At 34.7% G+C, this 21,283-nt stretch overlaps 3 protein-coding genes across 3 annotated transcripts; all 3 read left to right on the forward strand.

Moving 5' to 3' along the window:
• Positions 1 to 2,374: 2,374 nt before the first annotated feature.
• On the forward strand, positions 2,375 to 2,800 carry LOC115956883. Its single transcript, XM_031075156.1, has one exon. The coding sequence runs from the start codon at positions 2,375 to 2,377 to the stop codon at positions 2,798 to 2,800; it is 426 nt and encodes a 141-aa protein (XP_030931016.1).
• Positions 2,801 to 9,879: 7,079 nt separating this feature from the next.
• LOC115954465 (ABC transporter G family member 10-like) lies at positions 9,880 to 11,852 on the forward strand. The gene has a single exon (XM_031072321.1). It carries the CDS (start codon positions 9,963 to 9,965, stop codon positions 11,784 to 11,786), a length of 1,824 nt encoding a protein of 607 aa, XP_030928181.1. The 5' UTR covers positions 9,880 to 9,962; the 3' UTR covers positions 11,787 to 11,852.
• A 5,231-nt stretch (positions 11,853 to 17,083) lies between these two features.
• Positions 17,084 to 18,971, forward strand: LOC115955081 (ABC transporter G family member 10-like). The gene has a single exon (XM_031073129.1). It carries the CDS (start codon positions 17,084 to 17,086, stop codon positions 18,893 to 18,895), a length of 1,812 nt encoding a protein of 603 aa, XP_030928989.1. The 3' UTR covers positions 18,896 to 18,971.
• The last annotated feature ends 2,312 nt before the right edge of the window (positions 18,972 to 21,283 follow it).

Below are 21,283 nucleotides of genomic sequence, written 5' to 3' on the forward strand. Positions count from 1 at the left end.
TTTTTTTATTTTCCTCTCAAAAAAAAAAAAAAAAAAAAACCCTTTTTTATTTCACAATTTTTCATAATTGGTGAGGTGGCATTTTATTCAAAACCCACTTTGAAGTTTGTAATTGTTAATGAAAAATTCTATTGCACATACTTTTTTTTGAAATCATTTTATTAAAAGATGATTTCAATTAAAAATGATTTCACAATTTTTACTAAACTTGTATTTTATTTTAAACAATTTTAGTCCATGTAATTTTGTGTGTACAGTAAGTGTAGTGTAATAAGAAATGTGTGATTGTCATTACCCTATTATTAATATTATTTCTTTTGAAGTTATCAATTCAACGGTAACTTTGAAATTCTATTTATTTTATTTTATTTTTAATTTAGTGTGGATTTGAACAATCAAATGTTGAGTCTGAAACTAATTTCATTGAACCCGTCATGCATATGTATAAAAGCAATTATGCACACTTTTTAGAAAATGTTGAGTGGGTGTTCTTAGAAAATGTGATGAGGAAAATGGGATTTTCAGAAAGGTGGATTGGGCTTATTATGGTGTGTGTGCGATCAGTCACCTACTCTATACTTGTAAACGGAGAACCAAAGGGTATGATTCACCCCTCAAGAGGGCTTAGACAAGGAGATCCTCTCTCTCCTTTTCTCTTCCTCCTTTGCACTGAGGGCCTTCATGGCCTGATAAATAAAGTAGCAAATAATGGTGACATCCACGGATTCAATTTGTGCAAAAGAGGACCCAAACTAACCCACTTATTTTTTGCAGATGATAGCCTTCTCTTTTGTAGGGCCAATTCTGAAGAATGCAGTAAAGTTTTGGAGTTGCTATCAGCGTATGAAGAAGTCTCTGGCCAAAAATTAAACAGAGAGAAAACAGCTTTATTCTTCAGCAAAGCAGTTACAGAAGCAAGCCGCCAAATCATCAAAGGCATTCTAGGAGTCCGTGAAATCCATCACTATGAAAAATACTTGGGGCTGCCATCTTTGACTAGAAGGGGAAAAAAAGCAAGTTTTAATTATATCAAGGAGAGAGTGTGGAGGAAGCTGCAAGGATGGGAAGGAAAACTCCTTTCCCAAGCCGGAAGGGAGGTGCTTATTAAGGCAGTCATCCAAGCCATACCTACGTATGCAATGGGTTGCTTCAAACTACCTTTGGGGTTGTGCAATGAAATTGAGGTGATGGTCAGGAAGTTTTGGTGGGGACAACAAGGGGAGAAGAGAAAGGTTCATTGGCTAAAATGGGATGAAATGAAAAAAGTCAAAAAGGAAGGGGGTATGGGTTTTCGTGATTTAGCCCTACACAATGACTCCCTCTTGGCCAAACAAGCTTGGAGGTTATTGGAGGATAAAACTTCCCTATTCTACAAGGTTTTCAAACCTCTTTTCTTTCCAAATTGTACATTATGGAGGTGCCAGAATCTAGCCGAGGTTCTTATGCTTGGAAAAGAATACTCCAAGGGAGAGATGTGATCAAAAGGGGTGCATGTTGGAGAATAGGTGATGGGCAGAAAGTGAAGGTGTGGCATCATGTTTGGCTACCATCTAAACCACCGGCTAGAATTTTATCACCCGTTCTTGAAGGTTGGGAGGAAGCCTCAGTCGACAAACTCATCAAGGAGGATTCAAGGACTTGGGATGATGATGTGATTGATGGCCTTTTTGCTCCGGGGGAAGCTGCCATCATTAAATCAATCCCGCTCTCAAGATTCCCCACTGAAGATAAGTTGTTTTGGCCATGGACTCAAATAGGAAAGTACAACTGCAAATCTGGATACAGATTTTTAAAGCATGAAGACGAAGTTTCAGGGGCGACGGAAGCACTGGCAGAGGACAGAATTTTCTAGCGCAGCATTTGGGATTTGCGAGTCCCAAACAAGATTAAAAATTTTCTGTGGAGAGCATGCCGAGAGGCAGTCCCAACAAAAGCAAATTTGCAGCGACGACACATTCTGGAAAACAGCAGGTGCGAGCGTTGTATGATGGAGGATGAAACCACGTTACATGCATTGTGGTCTTGCAGCAAGAACAGGTCTGCCTGAACATCATCAAAGTGGAACGGCTGCAAGAACATAAGCCCCGTCAACTTTAAGGAGCTATTATCATGGATACTTCAAAACAATGGTAATCCGGAGCTCTTTGCAATGGTGACGTGGAGCTTATGGAATCAAAGGAATCAGATTCGGCTCAACAAGCCTTGCTGCCCATCGGACCTGATTGAAGCCCAGGCGAAGGAAAAACTGGAGGAATTCATGGCTATAATCCCAGCTAAACCAGCGCCATTACCTCGATAGAGAGTGAAGTGGAAACCACCTGATGCCAGAAGCTTCAAAATAAATTTCGACGGCGCAATCTTTAAGCAGGAAAATATGAGCGGGATTAGGGTGGTTATTCGTGATCACACAGGGGCTGTTATGGCCTCTCTTGCTCAAACCGTTGCACCTGCTATGCAGCCTATTGAGATTGAAGCAGTAGCTGCTGCTCGGGCTCTGGAGTTTGGTGAGGAAATAGACATAACAGAGGCTGTACTTGAAGGTGACTCAGAGCAACTTATAAACTCACTTAACGAAGGACACTCAATTGCTTCAGTGGAGCCTTTACTTCATGATGCCACGGTTTTCTCTAGTTCTTATGCAAAATTGCTATACTCTCATTGTAGAAGAGATGGCAATAGATTAGCGCATAGTCTAGCAAGATATTCTATTAATGTCTCAAGCTATGTAGTTTGGATGGAGGGAGTTCCCGATCCATTATTCAATGTTGTTCAACAAGATGTAGCCAATTTGGCAAGCTAATTTCAATAAAATATCAATCTTTTTGCTCAAAAAAAAAAAATAATTAAGGCTGCAAATGAACCAAGTTGTTTATAAATAACTTAAGTCCAACTTAGGCTATGCTTATTTATTTAACAAACAAACCAAGTCCAAGCCCAAATTTAGACTCTATTAAACTAGTTAAGCTCAAATATGATAATGTGTTCATGGATAAACTTGTGGGGTCCCTTTTCTCAGGTTTGGCATGTGTTACCTTGGGGTTGGTTGACTTCATTTGACTTGAGTTCTTTCTAGGAGAGTTAAGCCTGAAACTCACTAAATGTGATTCGCTTTCCTGATCTATATAGTGCTATTCCTAATCTAAATGCGTAAGGCCCAAATATGCAACCATAAGATAAGAGGAGGGAGTGGGTTTGAGACAACAAATAAAACTCCAATCAATTAAGTTAAAAGAAAAATACTCTTGTGGAGTGCTGGTGAAAGTTAGCGGATAAGTTGGGTTTATTGATCTATGCTTAATCTATTTGGTTAGGCTTAGTCTATAGAAAATATCCAAGTTAGTGAAACCAAAATTTGGTCTATGAGAGCTTTTTAGTAGAAGCTTACTGCCAAATTTTATTGTATAGTCTATTAATAAAGTGTAAGGGGGACCCATTTGAAAGAGTAAGAATTAAATTTGATGGGTGCATGACTTTGCTATGAATTTTAAAGGGTGTGAAGTGATATCTTGAGTTGGGGGGAGGGGGGGGGTTAGTTTTGAGAGGTTAGCATGTTTGGATGGATATAGAGTGGATTGTCATATAGTATTTGCCTCTCTTTCTCTTGGGCCAATTGACTTAGTTTTCGACTCAAGACACCCCATTTTTATGGTGGTTTCATAGTTTGAGACTTGTTTTATGCAAGAGAAACATCTCCCTACGCATTTGAAAGCACAAATTATCCTTGTTTTGGTCAATGGGCTTCACCTTAAGCTTTGCAGTGTAAAAATATTACTTTGTTGGGTGATTAGTAGAATAAAAGTATCATTTGCTTATGTTGAGTATTACTTGCATTGCAAACATCATCAAGGCTGTGGTGGAACCCCAAATTCAAGAGGGTAAACCCATGTCTTCAAAAGATAAGCATGGGTTGAATATCCAATGGGCAGTAACTCTTGAGACTATATTGAAGCCTAGAAACAATGCAATTCACAACCTAAACCGGGAAATATACCTTCAATCAATCATAATTGACATGGAATGGAAGATTAAAGAACAAACTAAGTGTGCAGGTACTAGAAAAGTGCAGAAAGAGTGTATTGTGGAGCATCGGCAGTGTCTCCCCCCTCCAAGTATTATAAAATATAATGTTGATGCAGCTGTTAATCCCTCAATACCACCATAGCAGTTGTGGCTAGATGTTTTGATATTGTTAAAGCTTAGGCCAAAGGCATTCCTCCATGTGTTTCTATTGTAGCTTAGACAAGTGCTATTCTTTGGGCTCTTCAACTAGCCTTGGAAGAAAACCATCAGAATGTATTGATTGAAGGGGACTCAAAGCTGTACTTTGATGCCCTGGAATACTCTGACAATGTTATGGATTTGACTATCTCTAATATCGTGCTAAACATTCTGGAACTCAAGAAGTGCTTCTTAGGTTGCAATTTGAACTGGACTAGGAGGGAAGCTAACAATGTTACTCATGGTTTAGCTAAACTTTATTCTGATTTAAATTGTGTTTTATGCTGTAATATTTCTTCTCTTCCCCATTCATTCTTGTAATTGTGGAAGGACCTTGTTTGTTGCTCCTTTTAGTTCTTAATGAAATTTGAGTTTATCAAAAAATTAAAAAAAGTGACATTTGATTTTAGCTGCAATTAGGAAGATTCCTTCCTCCTACAAACTTGACTAGTATAAATTTTCAAAGGATAAAAAATTATACATACATACATATATATATATATATATATATATTGGCCTAGTATAACTAATAATATTTGGGATTTATCTATTAAATTCAACCTACTAATGATATTGGGTCATTGGAGGCCTTTTAGCCCGCCACAAGTTGTGAGTAAACCTTATTCATTACTTGTGATTGGATCCGCAAAGAAATAGCTATTAGGCTTTATAGAAGACTATAGAATGAGCCACTAGGTGTCACATGGCACTTCTCAAAATGGTCTTTAACACAATGTTAGAATTGATTTTAAGTTTTCTTTTATAAATTTTTTTTAAGATACAATCGAATTTCAATCTATGGTGTTTACTTCATAATAATTGGTTTTATCATCAAATTAAGACATCAATCAATGTTTGGTGTAGGTAGGGTTTGAACCTTAGATCTCTTATTCAATAACAATAGATTTTATTAGTTGAACTAACTGAAATCCACAATTAATATTAGGTTTAAGATTAAGAGAGAGGAGAGAAAGTGAGAGTGAAAACACATCGAAATTACCATGGTTTAGTCCAACATTCTACGTCCACAACAAAAAGTCATAAGTATCTACATCTTTACTTTGTTGAATTATATTATACTGAGGCCATTGGAGAGAGACACTAACCTCATAATCACCCTGAAAAAATATTAAAGACAAGTATTCTTACATAGTTCTATGTATGATTATGTAAGCCCATATTCAATTTTGCAATTCATTTATGTTTGAGATTGGGTTTTATCATAGTTTAATCCCATAGTCTACGTCCACAACAAAAAGTCTTAAGTAACTGCATATTTACTTTATTAAATTGTATTATAGTGAGCCCATTAGAGAGAGAGAGTAACCTTATAGTAACCTTAGAAAAATATTAAAGACAAGTATCCTTACATAGTTACATGTATGATCATGTAAGCCCATATCCAATTTTGTTACTTATTTATGTTCAAGATTAGGCTTTTGACAAGTATTAATAGGCTCGCTCCTGTGGGTTCTAGTTAGTTTAACTGGTAAAGTCTCTGATGGTTGTATAAGAGATTTAAGATTCAATCCCCGCCTACATCGAAAACTGATTGGTGTTTTGGTTTGATAATAAAGAGCTATTATCAAGAACAAACGTCATATGTTGAAACTCTCTAAAAAAAAAGGCTCACTCCTAAATTGCATTTAGGCCCAGATTCGGAGGAGTAAAATGATCGACCTTTCCTTCTTTTTTCTTTTTCTTTTTTATAGAATCAATCATACCTTTATAAGACTTCTACAAACTGGCTTGTAATTTGTAAATTTACATTGAAAAATAAAAAGAAGGAAATAAATAAATTAAGTGTAACCGCTCCGCCCCAACTGTGTAGTTATTGTTTGCTTTGGGGCCCATGCTCCTCACGGTTTTGTTCTCCCTCAAAGCACACAGCAAGTCTGATACTATATGTAACGACCCAAGGAAAAGCGCTAGCCACATTTGCGTTATACCTCAAAAGGACTAGTCACAATTGAGACTCCTTGCAGTTGTTAATAAAGCCAGTTCAACCCAGTAAATATCCAATGTGGGACTCATCACACACCCACACACATCACACAATCAATCAAATTGGGGTATCACAATCTCCCCCACTTAAATCCCTAACGTTCTCGTTAGGGTCCACTTTGTGGGGTAGTGTCTTTGAGCCTACATGAGATTACCGAGCCGGCTCTGATATCATTTGTAACAACCCCGCCCCAACTGTATAGATATTGTCCGCTTTGGGCCTCATACTTTGTTCTCCCTCAAAGCACACAGCAATGGGGAAAAAGTTCTCTACAGATTAAAGGAATGTCACTTCTTATAAGCACATCCCCATGTACTTCCCTAGGTAATGTGGGATTCCATGGATTGCAAGACCCCCTTTTTGGGTCACTACAATCAATTATAACGCCCCAAAATCATAAGTAATAAAAGTCTATTTAATCTGAATAATCCATAAAAAAAATATTAAATAAAAGAAACCAGCAATCTAAAATCTCATCACAAATGTCGAGATCTAATCCACCAAAGACAAAACATCCTCAAATAATTCTCTAGTACAAAGTTTAATGCCATAAAAATCATAATAAACTCCTCATTTCCATAAAATAATTTATAACTGTTGTCTTCCACGGGTCTTTACTCCAATAATTCCTCTAATGTATCTGTAAGGGGAAATAAAGGGGGGGTGAGATAACTCAATAAGTGGAATTCACTAACATTGGAGTGTGGGAACAAACCTTTCAAATAAATAATTCTTTCAACAAATTCACAACTTGTAACTCATCAATATTTTTTCATCAAACATTTCATGTAAAAGAAAATAATATCTTTATATTGTGAGCCATCATAATATGTATACCATCATATAAACAATTTCCTAGGCTTTTCTCGTGGTCAATGTTTACGCCCCGTTAACAGGGTTGTACTGTCCCCTTTTAGGACTAGAACCTTCTTTCCATCCCTTTTTCTTAAGGAAGGCTCCTTTGGAACCTAAATGTGCACTCTCTTGCTAAGGAGCTTCCTTTTTAGATCCTCAATAGCATACTCCCTTGCAAAAGAGCTATCAAATGTGCACTGTCCCATTTTCTGGGACCGTCCCTTGCTAAAGACTAGCTGCAGTATGATTGTCTATTGCTAAGAACTAAATACAATACTGAACTTTTAATCACGAGTTGCCATAGGTTTCTAAACACATTTCAACATGCTTACAAAAATAATCCATTCATAATTCTCAAAATATAAAGATATATTCACACATATAAGTTTAAATAAATTTAGGTTGTCCCACAAGTTTTTCATAAAACGAATAGTCAATGTGCACATCAAACATTTATAAAATATCAATTTATATATAGAATATCAACATATTTCTTTGATATAGAATAGTTTAATAATCAACATTATTTTGGGAAAACCCCCAAAATTAATAAACACCACTTACCTCTTAGTTGCAAAATAAAGGAAATCAACCTTCCTTGAATCACAACAATTCCATAGAATTAGAACCTGAAGACTTCAACTCAACGCCACAGTAAAGAAAGGCAAAGTTCAATAGTCGGCTGAAGCAAAAAGGAAGCCCCCATCAGTAAAATACATGTGTGACTAAAGAGGAAGAAGGTTAAGGTTTTCAAGGCACATATATTTACTTATGCCACCTTACTTGGGCTTCATATCCCATAGTATTTATCTTATTTTTAATATCTTAGACCCAAATCAATTTAATCCATTTAATTGTAGGCCTCCTTTATAATTTACATATAATAATTAAATAGGTATCAAAGTTATGGGGTGTTACATTAAGGTTTTATTATTTCTAAATTAGGTAACATCAAAATTATAGTGTTAGAAAATTTTTGGATTAAAACTGTAGAATTTATATGTGTTTAAATTCGTCATAGAACTAGTAACGTGCAGTGGGTGTTGGGGGGGAGGGGGGCGGGGGGGGGGTTAAAATTTTTTTTTTCTCTGTATATACTATATCTACTATGTATAGTACTATAAATGAGTTCTTTAAAAAAATTTAAAACGTAAATTGAGCCCACTATAACTCAATATGTATACTATAAATAATATATTTAGTAAACAAACTAAAAAAATAACAGCATCTTTATTTATTTTTCTAAACCACGGATACTTGTTAGAATAATGACTATGCGTTCATTATAATGTTATAACAGTCCAATTAATCTAATTAATCTAAGTAATTGGTATATAATACGAATCACTAATGAGATTGTGACTCTATTAAATGAATATATAACATTAGCTAGACTTTATGTGTGGGTATTAATTGAAATTTAAGGTATTTAGTCTAGCTATATAAATCCTCCCTCCTTTATTATAATTATCAAATTATCAAAAACATTCCACTTGATCTTCTTAGGAACTTCCTTCGAGTTTCAAAACCTAGGTACATTGTGAAACCTACAAGCAACTTCTAGGCAATTGTACATAAGTTTTTGTTTTTCATACATTGAAAGGAAATTTGAATAAACAAATCAATTTTTATTTAGATAAATAATTAAACCGAAATATTTTTTTTAATTTAAAAATTGTATCTTCTTTTCTTTTATTTATATTTTGTTAAGCCTTATTAGATCTAAATTTATAAAATTTGTATATTAATTTAATCTTGAAATTTAGTAATATATATTTCTCCTCCTTAAAATTCTGAATTTTTTTTGTTTATTACTTTGGCTTGTAGGAAATAATGGTTCGGTACAAGTAACTCCAGAAGCCCCAACCTTATCCTCATTCTTTAGTACACCCAAAACACCATTTAGTGGCTGCTCAGATGAAAGAAATAACTGCAAACTTACTACTCACATGTTACATGGGCTTATAATCCAGGTATGATCATATGTTTGATATGTAGTTCAACAAGGCTTCTGCCTAATATGCCTTTGGATTGTTTTCTTTGGTAGTTTGCTGTGCCATTTTGTCAATAACGTGCCCTTTAAATATATTTACCTGGTTAATACTAACTTAGCGATAGAGTATTTTTTTTTTTTTTTTTTTGAGAAATAATTACATCATACTGCTAACCCCGTAATTCGAACCCTTTTCCCCCTAGACCCCCAAACACTTTGTACATGGGGGGTGCCAATTCAACTACAATACTTTTGGCAATAGAGTAAAAGTAAGTATGAGTTTCGTGATAGAAGTTAAAGTTGTTTTTAATTAAATTTTCATTAATAATAAGTGTAAGTTTTATAGATTAAATAAGATTGTAGTGAATGCATGTGGGGGGTGTTTCTTGAAATTATGTGCGGAATTTTATGAATGTAAGAGTTTAGAAAATAAATTTCTTGAGAGTTAAGAGGTAGGATGAATGTCTGGCTTACCAATTTTTCCAACATTTCTATGGACTGCATATCCGACAATTATTTTATTGTTTACTTACTGCTCACATGGGTAAGGCAAGCAAAGCCAAGCCAACCCCACGCTCAGTCAAACACAACCTAAAAAGGTATGTTGGTACCCCGGGCCGTTTAGATTTTGAAACTGTCAAGCCCACTCAAAAGTCCTAATGCACCGACCGCAGGTTTAGCTCTGCGGGTTGGTAAATGCCTCACGCTATTTTGATGAACTACTTGATTGTGTAATCAATATATATATATATATATATATATATATCATATCAGAGGCTGGTGTGTATAATGAAGGGTCAGTTTAGTGTGTTAGCTTAGCTAGCTCATCTTCTCCCTCTCTGCTAACTCTTCCTATCCTCCACATCTCATTGCCTTCTCTCCTGTTTCTCAATGGAATTACCAACAAAGGAATATTATTCCGATGACCAGAAAGACCGATATAGTATAAAGACCAAGAAACTTTCTTACGAATTATGTCATCAATTTGATGAAATCAAACGGGTTTGTTGGGGGAAGCCACCCAATAACACTTACATTTTGAAAAATGTGAATTGTGAAGCGAGGCCAGGAGAAGTCATGGCCATTGCTGGCCCAAGTGGGGCAGGAAAGACCACATTGTTAGACATACTAGCTGGAAAGATCCCACCTAGTAGAGTTTTGGGTCATGTTCTTGTAAATGACCAGACAATGAATGCTAAACACTTTCGGAGAATATCTGGTTATGTCACACAAGATGAAGCTCTTTTCCCATTTCTTACTGTTAGAGAAACTCTCATGTATAGTGCCCGTCTCAAGTTGCAAGGCGGGCTCAAAATGGCCACAGCCAGAGTCAGTGAGCTACTGAAAGAGCTTGGACTAGAGCATGTTGCCAATGCCAGAATTGGTGGTGAATCAAGGCGTGGCATTTCGGGTGGTGAAAAGCGTAGAGTTTCAATTGGTGTTGATCTAGTGCATGATCCAGCTGTTCTTTTGCTCGATGAACCAACATCAGGATTGGACTCAACTTCAGCTCTGCAGGTTGCCTTGTTGCTGAAGTCTATGGCTACAACACAAGGTAAAACAATTGCGTTAACTATCCATCAACCCGGTTTCCGGATTATTGAGTTATTTGATCAAATTTTGTTGTTATCAAATGGAATAGTTGTTCACCATGGAGCCCTGCATCTACTAGAGCAACAACTTATACTTGCAGGTCATTTAGTTCCTCTGCATGTTAATGTGCTTGAGTTTGCCATTGAAGTGGCAGAAACCCTGGTCATGGATATTGTAGAAAGCGAAGTCAAAGACGTTGAACAAGGATATGAGCATTTAAGTAGAAATCCTAACCAACGTCATGTTGAAAAACATAAAATATGTTACTGTAACAGTCGGTTCAGGGAGGTTTTAATACTAGGTCAGAGATTCTCTAACAATATTTTCAGAACAAAACAGCTCTTTGTTGCAAGAATGATACAAGCAGTACTTGTTGGGTTTGTGCTTGGGACTATATTCACAGAGGTTAGCAATGATCCACGGAGATTTAAGCTAAAAACTCAAGTTGGTTTCTTTGCCTTCAGCCTCACCTTCTTATTGTCTTCCACAACTGATGGCTTGCCAATATACTTGCAAGAGAGAAGGATTTTAATGAGAGAAACCTTGAGAGGAGCTTATAGAATCTCTTCTTATATTATAGCGAATACTTTTGTGTTCCTTCCTTTCCTCTTAACTGTGGCTCTTCTCTACGCCACCCCAGTTTACTGGATAGTTGGATTAAGGAGGGAAATTGATGGTTTTCTCTACTTCTCACTGGTGGTCTGGATGGTTTTATTAATGTCGAATTCATTTGTTCTATGTTTTAGTGCACTAGTGCCAGATTTCATCATAGGGACATATTTAATTGCAGGGCTTATGGGATCTTTTTTCCTCTTTTCTGGGTATTTCATATCGAGGGAGGACATACCTTGGTGTTGGATTTTCATGCATTATTTGAGTTTGTTTAAGTATCCATTTGAGTGTTTTATGATAAATGAGTATGGAGGGGAGCAGGGAAAGAAAAGATGTTTGGTGAGTGTAGAAGGGCAATGCATTGAGTATGGTGATAGTTTTCTGATGCAGCAAGGTTTGAAACAGTCACAAAAGTGGAGTAACTTAGGTGTCATGCTGGGGTTCATCATTGGGTACAGATTTTTTTGTTTTCTTGTTCTATGGTACAGATCTTACAGAACCAGATGCTAGAAAGCGTCAATGCAATACAGAGAAAGTTCTTCTGGTTTCTGTCTTGTCCTCTTAAACATCAATTCATTGGCCTATAGTAATTAATGTTGGTAACTTAATGCTTGCCTCTTTATTTTTTGAGTAGCCCTATTACTGTAAATTATTTCACAATTTTTTTACCAAAACTCTGATGTGACAGATTGTAAATAGTTAGCTATTACTTACACATAGACCAACTATTTTTTATTTACCAATTATACTCTATCATGACACAATTGTAGTAAGAAGTTGTGAAAAATTATGTGGTTCTAGACTTTTTCTTATTTGTTAAGCATTTAGTAGCTTATATGGTGCGCCTTTTAGGAGAAATTATACAGTCCTATAGTGGTGGACAACGTTACTTGTCCACTAATCCACTAAAAAACTTTCATTTGTTTAAAATTGTTAAGTCAGTAATCAGTTTCTGTTTTAAAAAAATTTCTAATTCAACAATTTTAAACAAGGTGAGAGTCTTTTAGTAGAATGGTGGACCACGTCACTTATCCACTATGAGAACCTTATAATTTCTCGCCTTTTAGGACTATTAGGATCCAACCGAAACTACCAAACCAATAAATCCGACCCGGCTTGATCCTATAGATTCAACCGATCCGCTCAATGTGATGTTCAATACTCGATAGTGGTCACATCTTTCAAAATCTAACAACTTCCATGTCAAGTGATGGGTCGACGCAAGAAAACCAAAATCCAACTGATCTAACATATCTCCACCCTTTATGAGGGTTTTTTCTGCCGTCCTCCATCCATGAGATTTCAATCAAATCTTGACCAAATCTAATGAGATCTTAGCCAGATCTAGCGAGATATGTTTTCTCTACCGTTATACTAACTCCAACTTGCATCTAACCGCCACCCCTTGAGACCCAAGCCATCCAAACCACCATTCCTTTAGGGTCTACAACAAGTTCCATTCTTTCCCACTCAAAGTAATCAAACCAAGTTTGGGTTAAGCACAAACTCAACCCTGACCAACCTGTTGCACCCCTAGTGCCTTTAATAGCATCAAATAATAATAAATGGCTGGCTTTGGACTTCACTATGGTGTGATACTAATAGAACTAGAAAACAAAACGAGTAGGATTAATTAGATTATGAGTTAACCCTTATTTTTTCACCTACTAATATATTATCATCATCATCATCATCATCATCATCATATTGTATCTGGCTTTCTTTTAATACAAATAAGATAACAAATTAAATACTCAAAAAATATTTAAATAATATATAAATCCTTAAATTTATACAATTTTTTTTTATAGTTCACTAGTAATATCATCACTAAAAAAAAACATAAAAAAAAAATTACTAACTTTTGAGGACCATAATTTTCTTTTAGGTACATTATATCATTACCACAAATACTAAATGTCATGGACCAATACTAAAAATTGTTTCAGAACCAATTGTGGTTTTAGAAATACTTAAGAGATCACATGTCATTAAAGAGAACTAAAAAAACCAATTATAATTCTCTTTCCTCCAAGTGAGAATATCCAACTTTACATGTTACCTTCAAATAATTAAAAAAATATCAAATTTTTTTATTAAAAAAAATCCCATTCATTCAAAAAAAAATTGACCTTTTTTTTTTTTTTTTTTTAGAATACTAAGTTTTTTTAACAAACACACAGGAAGAGGAGAGAAAGTTTTTTAAAGAAATTTACAGTGATATATATCCAAAAAGACCTAACTCTTGGATACACAACACTAAGTATTTTTAACATACACACAGGGAGATGAGAGAAGGTTTTTTAAAAAAACTTACAGTGGTATATATCCAAAAGGGCCTAACTTTTGGATACATAACACAGGCTTTAAATCTCTTTAACTCACACTTATTTTTCAATGTGGGATTAACCCATTGTTTTTTCTTTTGAGAATACAAAGTATTTTTAACACACACACGGGGAGAGGGGAGAAGGTAAAATAGATTTCCTATAGGTCTTTCAAGTTATTTCCCTTCCAATTGAGTTAATAGATTTAGGTCCAATTTTGCTAGGTATAGATACTAAGGTGTGCTACTTAGTTTTTCATTATTTCTCTTCCTCTTCTATATTCCCTCTTCTTTTCAACGGTTCTTTCTCTTTGCTCAAAAAAAATCGTCTCTCTTTTCTCTCTTTCAACATCTCTCTTTCAGGTCCTCAAAATTCAATCTTCTCTTTCAAGTTTCAATTGTCTCTCACTTTCCTTAGACTCATATCAAACCACCTCAAAGCCAAATTAAACCATAACGATGACACACCACACAGACTTTACTTCATTCATCATCGCAAAGCCAACAAGCCAAAAGCGATGTCACATCATTTGGATCGGTGTGGTTTGTGGGTTTTATTGGAGGATTTTTTTTTTTTTTTTTTAATTTGAGTTTTTTTGGATTTGAAATTTGTAGGATGATTTTAGCAATTGTGATTGTGGTTGATGGTAGTTGACTTGATGTTGGTAGCTTGGGTTTATGGATGGATTTGGCTTAGTTTGGTATGGGTTGTGTTTTAGGTACGGTTGTTGTACAGTAATTTTGGCGGTGGTTGGTGGCAATCAATTTTGTTGTTAGTAGCAGTGGCTGGCATTTAACATAGTTTTTGGTGGGTTGCATAGCTAGATAATGGTCGATGGGTGGTGCTAGGTTGAAAAAATATATAATAGAATTTAAATTCTATTTTAATTATATATATATATATATATAAGACACATAAATTGCTTTATAAGCCGACACATAATAGTGAAAATTCTTCCAAACTATTTTGCTGGAAAACTTTGTATATGCTTTATTATTTGCACTAATATAAGTGTAAAATTATCTTTTATATCTTGACTTGGGGGTAATTAAATTTTCTTTTATCTTTTTCTTTACTTTTTTTCCAATTTTTTGTTAGCAATTCCATCGGGAAAGTGATATTTCTAAATTAATTCTTTCATATATAATTAATTAATGTTTATTTTACACAAATTATTAGTGCACCATTTATAAATAATTAATGCATAAAAATAAATTTGTTTATCATATTATATCTTTTTTTTAGAAACTATCCTATTATATATATATATATATATATATATTTTGAGAAAACTATCATATTATACTTAGTTTAGTTACATAGTGCAGATTTAGACTATTATATATCGTACATGTCATTAAAAGGAATTTACAAATATGAACAATTTAGTAAATTACAGATATTTAATAATTTTGACTCATTTAAGAATACAATTAATTTTTATATTTTGTATTGCATGTGTTATTAAATTAATTTTGGCTTTTTCATGGTTTTGTTTCAATTGTTATTAATGCATGACACATTTGGTACAATGAATAGAGATTATGATAGAAAATGATGATATACTAATATCTATTACTAATAAATAATAATAAACATATAGTAATGCAATAACTATATATTTCTTTTTTTTAATAATTCGATATTTACAACGGAAGAGTGGGGATTTGAATCTTGGTTGTCATGTACACACTTAGAAGTGCCAACCAATTCAAACGTTTGGTCATAAAATTAGAAAAAAAATTAATTCTCATGTATGGTATACAAATCCTTTGTAGCATTTTTTGTATATCACTTTATATTCCATTAATCATAACTTTTTTTATATTCTTGGATAAAAGAATAACTATTACAAAGTAATAGCTACTAAGAAATAACTATTACAAAGGAATAACTACATGGCAATTGATAGAGCCATCTATGTCTACTTTTAGTCAAATGACCATTTTAATGAGTCATATACTTGTTAAAACTAGTCAGTAACCCACGCATTACACTGGAAAATTTAAAATATTTACTCTCCAGTCATGTGATTTGTTTGAAAGTGCACATAGATGGTCATATAAGCGTCATATACTAGGTTGGAGAAGATAACTTCAAACTAGTTTGGAATAAAATTTTGTTCTTATAATTACATATGTTTGTATATGAAATTACATATTCCATTATTTAAAGATAATATAATGAAGCAAGATTGTATTAGATAGTTTAAATATCTATTAGAATAATGATGTGTAAAATTGTGAGTTTCAAAAGTTTATGTGGCATAATATTATGATGTCGGCTTCGGGTTTATATATATTATAGATTATAAATAATACACATAAATGGTTTTATGAACTGCCACATAATGGATTGGAGATTCTTCCAAATTAATTTGGTGGAAAGAATTTGTTCATATTTAATTATTTACACATATATAAGTATACAATTATCTTTTATATCTTGATTGGGTGTAATTAAATTTCTGTTGTCTTTTTCTTTACTTTATTTCCATTGTTGTTAAAGAAATTCAATTTGAGTAAGAGTGACATATTTCAAAATCAATCCTTTGATATATATATAAATCTCGTGAAAGTAAGCATCATAAAATTTTATTTTTACGTAAATAACTAGTGCAACACATATAAATGTTTAATACATATGCATTTATTATATTAATACTAAGTTTAATTACATAGTACGAATTTAGAATACTATATATAGTACGTACATGTCGTTAAAAGGAATTTACAAACATGAACATGTTAGTTTAGTTAATTTACAGATATTTAATTAATTATTTCAACTCATTTAAAAATATAATTATTTTTATATTTTGTATTGCTTGTGTAATTTTTATATTTTGTATTATTTTTAAATCGTGAAATTGTAATTGTTTTTAATTGTACCTGTACACATGCATGAAATTATACACTAGTTAAATGTAATGAGTATTACCATTCTCATACAATTGGTTGTAAAATTAGAATAGAAATAATTTTTTTTTTTTTTTTGGCTGAAAAAGGTAGACAGATTGTCGGATTATTTTTTGTGATTTTTTATTTTATACCTGTTATGTGCTTATTGAAAGATCAAAAATTAATACATCTACGTTAAGGATAACTATTCCTTGAAATGAAAATGCAACGAAACATACAAGGAAGAATTTCATATTCTAAATCAATGTTTTTTTTTTCTTTCCTTTTGCTAATATAAATCCTTTAATCAATACAAGAAAATAAATATATGCATTTCATTAATACCTAGCAATTAATCAATATACTGACATTAATAAAAAGCTTATTTTGATCAGGTGGAGACATTACTGCTTTTTCATATATATATATATATATGGATAAGGTCTTCAGCGTAGCATCGACATAAATATCATATCAGACGTTGGCGTGTAAATTAAATTAACAGTCAGCTTAGCTAACTCATCGTCTTCTACTTCCTGTTCCTATCTTCCACAATTCATTGCCTTCTTCCATTTTCTCAATGGAATTACCAAGGTATTCCCCTGACCAGAAAACTGAATATCGTATAAAGACCAAGAAAGTTTCTTACAAATTATGTCACCAATTCGACGAAATCAAACGGGTTTGTTGGGGGAAGCAAGTGCAACCCAATAGCACTTTCATTTTGAAAAATGTGAGTTGTGAAGCGAGACCAGGAGAGGTCATGGCCATTGCTGGCCCAAGTGGGGCAGGAAAGACCACATTTTTAGATATACTGGCTGGAAAAATCCCACCTAGTAGAGTATTGGGTCATGTCCTTGTAAACGACAAGACAATGAATGCCAAACACTTTCAGAGAATATCCGGTTATGTCACACAAGAGGATGTACATTTCCCATTTCTTACTGTTAGAGAAACTCTCATGTATAGTGCTCGTCTCAAGTTGCGAGGCGGGTTCAAAATGGCCACAGCCAGAGTCAGTGAACTGCTGAAAGAGCTTGGACTAGAGCAAATTGCCGATGCCAGAATTGGTGGTGAATCAAACCGTGGCATTTCGGGTGGTGAAAAGCGTAGAGTTTCAATCGGTGTTGATCTGGTGCATGACCCAGCTGTTATTCTGCTTGATGAACCAACATCAGGATTGGATTCCACTTCAGCTCTGCATGTTGCTTTGTTGCTGAAGTCCATGGCTACAACACAAGGTAAAACAATTGTGTTAACCATCCACCAACCCAGTTTCCGGATTCTTGAGCTATTTGATCAAATTCTGTTGTTATCAAATGGATATGTTCTTCACCATGGATCCCTGCATCTCCTGGAGCAACAGCTTATACTTGCAGGTCATTCTATTCCTCGGCATGTTAATGTGCTTGAGTTTGCCATTGAAGTGGCAGAAACCCTGGTCATGGATATAATAGAATGCGAAGTCAACGACATTGAAAAAGATCATGAGCATTTAGGAGGAAATCCTAACCAAGGTTTTGTTGATGAGCAAAAGTTATTTTACGGTAATAATCAATTCAAGGAGGTTTTAATACTGGGTCAGAGATTCTCTAACAATATTTTCAGAACAAAACAGCTCTTTCTTGCAAGAATGATACAAGCAGTGATTGTTGGATTTGTGCTTGGGACTGTATTTACAGAGGCAAGCAATAGTTCAAGAAAAAGTAAGGTGCAAACTCAAGTTGGTTTCTTCGCCTTCAGCCTCACCTACTTGTTGTATTCCTCAACTGAAGGCTTACCAATATACTTGCAACATAGAAGGATTTTAATGAGAGAAACCTTGAGTGGAGCTTACAGAATCTCTTCTTACGTTATAGCAAATACTCTTGTGTTCCTTCCTTTCCACTTAACAGTGGCTCTTCTCTACAGCACCCCAGTTTACTGGATAATTGGATTGAGGCAGGATATTGATGGTTTTCTCTACTTCACACTGGTGGTATGGATGGTTTTATTAATGTCCCATGCATTTGTTATATGTTTTAGTGCACTAGCGCCAGATTACATCATGGGGACAGCTTTAATTGCTGGGGTAATGGGGTCCTTTTTCCTCTTTTCTGGATATTTCATATCAAGGGATGACATACCTTGGTATTGGATTTTCATGCATTATTTGAGTTTGTTTAAGTACCCATTTGAGAGCTTTATCATAAATGAGTATGGAGGAAAGAGAAGATGTTTGGAGAGTGTACAAGGGAAATGCTTTTTGTATGGTGACACTTATCTGATCCAGCAAGGTTTGAATCAGTCACGAAAGTGGAGTAATTTAGGTGTGATGTCCGGGTTCATCCTTGGCTACACTTTTCTTTGTTTTCTTGTTCTGTGTTACAGGTCTTACAGAGCCAGGTGCTAGCTAGAAACCAGAAATCGTCAAAGCAATATTGGGAACGGTCTCACATTGGTCTATTTCAATTAATGTCAGTAAACTTCAAGCTTGGCTCTTTAGTTTTTAGGCATTTTAGTTGCTGAGCCCTTAACGGCTCTGATTTGTTGTTATCTTTACTAGAGGTAGGTAAAAACTGAATAATAATAATAATAATAAAGGAGAGTTTGCCTTTGTTTTGTTTATGATTTAATAAAAATCTCCAATCCATTTCTCTATTATTAGAGCTCAGATTGACAAATTCCACAACCATTTCTTTAGACTGACTTCTTGCAACTGAGTGGGCAGAATCGGCCTCATAGCCTCCAGTGTCGATGATGAAGTAGAAATCCTTCACTGGCAAGTCTCAATAATTGCCTCAATTTCATAAGTATGGGAATTCTATTTTCCACTTTCTGAGATGTCTCAGAAACAAAAGAGAGGTTTGATCTTGAAAAGATGTGCTATGTACCTTGGTTTCTACTTTCTTCTCGAAATCCTGCTATTGGTCCTTTGTTTCTGGAATCTCTGCTGAGTTTGCATATTTTTCACATTCCTCCACATTCATTTGTTCCATTATTACGACATGATACCTATGCAGTTGAATGTTGTGATGGGCCATATCGTAAGAAAATTTTTCCATTTAGACTTCTCCTTCTAAGCCCCTCAACGATATTGGCCCCAAGTACGCAATATATGTACTATTAATATGGCTTTTGTTGGGCAGAAGAAACATTACTATTAATATGGCTTTTGTTGGGCAGAAGAAACATTCTGATTGCTACTTTGCTTACCAAATGCTAACATTCAGTTCATAACTTTTAATGTTCTTTATGTGGGGAACAATCTTTCCTATGGCTGTATGGATTCTTTGGCTTCACCGAAATAGCATTGTTTTTGGTAGAACTGGGCTGCAACGCAATCTTTTAGACGAAACTTTGGCTAGAGCAGCAGAGGTAGCCTATTTGGTGAGCAGTGGGAATCAGATCACTTCTAGAAACAAAATCCAAGTGAGATGGCTAAATCCCCCCGAGTAATTGGTTCAAATTAAACTCGAATGGTTCGTCAAGGGGCAATCCTGGCTTGGCTGGCGGTGGAGGACTGATCCGAAATGAGAAGGGAGAGTGGGTGAAAGGGTATGCCCGAGTCATTGGTATCACGACTAGTGTTGTTGCGGAATTGTGGGCCTTACGGGATGGCATATGGCTTTGTATTGCTCTCAAACTTCCTGCTGTGGAAATAGAGCTAGATGCTAAGGTGGTCATTGATCTAGTGAGGAAAAAATCTAGTAATTTCAATAGCCTAGATGCGCTTGTTGCTAATTGCAAAGAGGGTCTGAAACAAATTCCTAACGTCAAAATCATGCACTGCTTCAGAAAAGGCAATAAGTGTGCAGACAACTTAGCTAGGCGAGGTGCTCTGTTGGAGCAAGATTTTGTTGTATTTATCCACCCCCTCCTGAAGTGGAGTTGCTTATTAGACTTGATTCTGTGGGCACTCTGTATGACCGATTTGTATCCTCTTCCATAGAGGCTTTTTAGTTTGTTAATGAAATTTCCTTTTCACCCCAAAAAAAAAAAAAAAATGTTCTTTATGTATTGGTAACATTATGCTAGCAGCTTGACCTTTTGGGCTAGATTGAGAATAATTGTCCACCTCAGTAACTACATGAGATAGGCCCACGGATTTTAGGCTTTCTTTCATGGCTCATGTATTGCTTTTAAGACCCACCTTGAACCGGTCTTAAGGCTTCAACTTCAATGGGCCAATTGAAAATGGGCCTTCAGTTGGAGACTTAATTCTTTTAATCAAAATTCAGTGGACCTTGGGACTAATTTTGAGAGCCCAATTTCGCCCATACTTAGAAAAAAATGCTTGTGGGCTTTAGCCTTGTTGATTTGCCGTTCAAAAAATGCCTCTTTAACAATTATTAATGAATTTCAAAGCCAATAACACAAATTCATCAATTCCATGGGAAATTTGTGACCATTACATAAGCATGATTCTTCTCCAAAAAAAATTACATAAGCATGATTAATGGTTTATTTTTCATGATTGTCTCAATAACATGTTTGCCCCTTGATCTTTCTTGATAAGCAAGTTAATATGTTGAATTGAATACAGTCCCCTTGAGTTTCTATTCTTGCAATAACAATAATATCATCTACAACATTCCCTCATCCACTTTATGGTGGCTTAAACATTACATTTCAAACATGTATCATGTGTCACATCATTTAAAATTTGTAACCAATACATAAGCATGTTTAATGATTTTTTTTCTTCATGATTCTTTGAAAGATTTTTTTGCCCCTTTATCTTTCTTAGTAGGCAAGTTAATATGTAGAATACTTGCTCCTTCAAATTCCACTCTTGCAA

The sequence above is a fragment of the Quercus lobata genome, chromosome 8 (assembly GCF_001633185.2).
Source record: "Quercus lobata isolate SW786 chromosome 8, ValleyOak3.0 Primary Assembly, whole genome shotgun sequence".
NCBI lineage: Eukaryota > Viridiplantae > Streptophyta > Magnoliopsida > Fagales > Fagaceae > Quercus > Quercus lobata.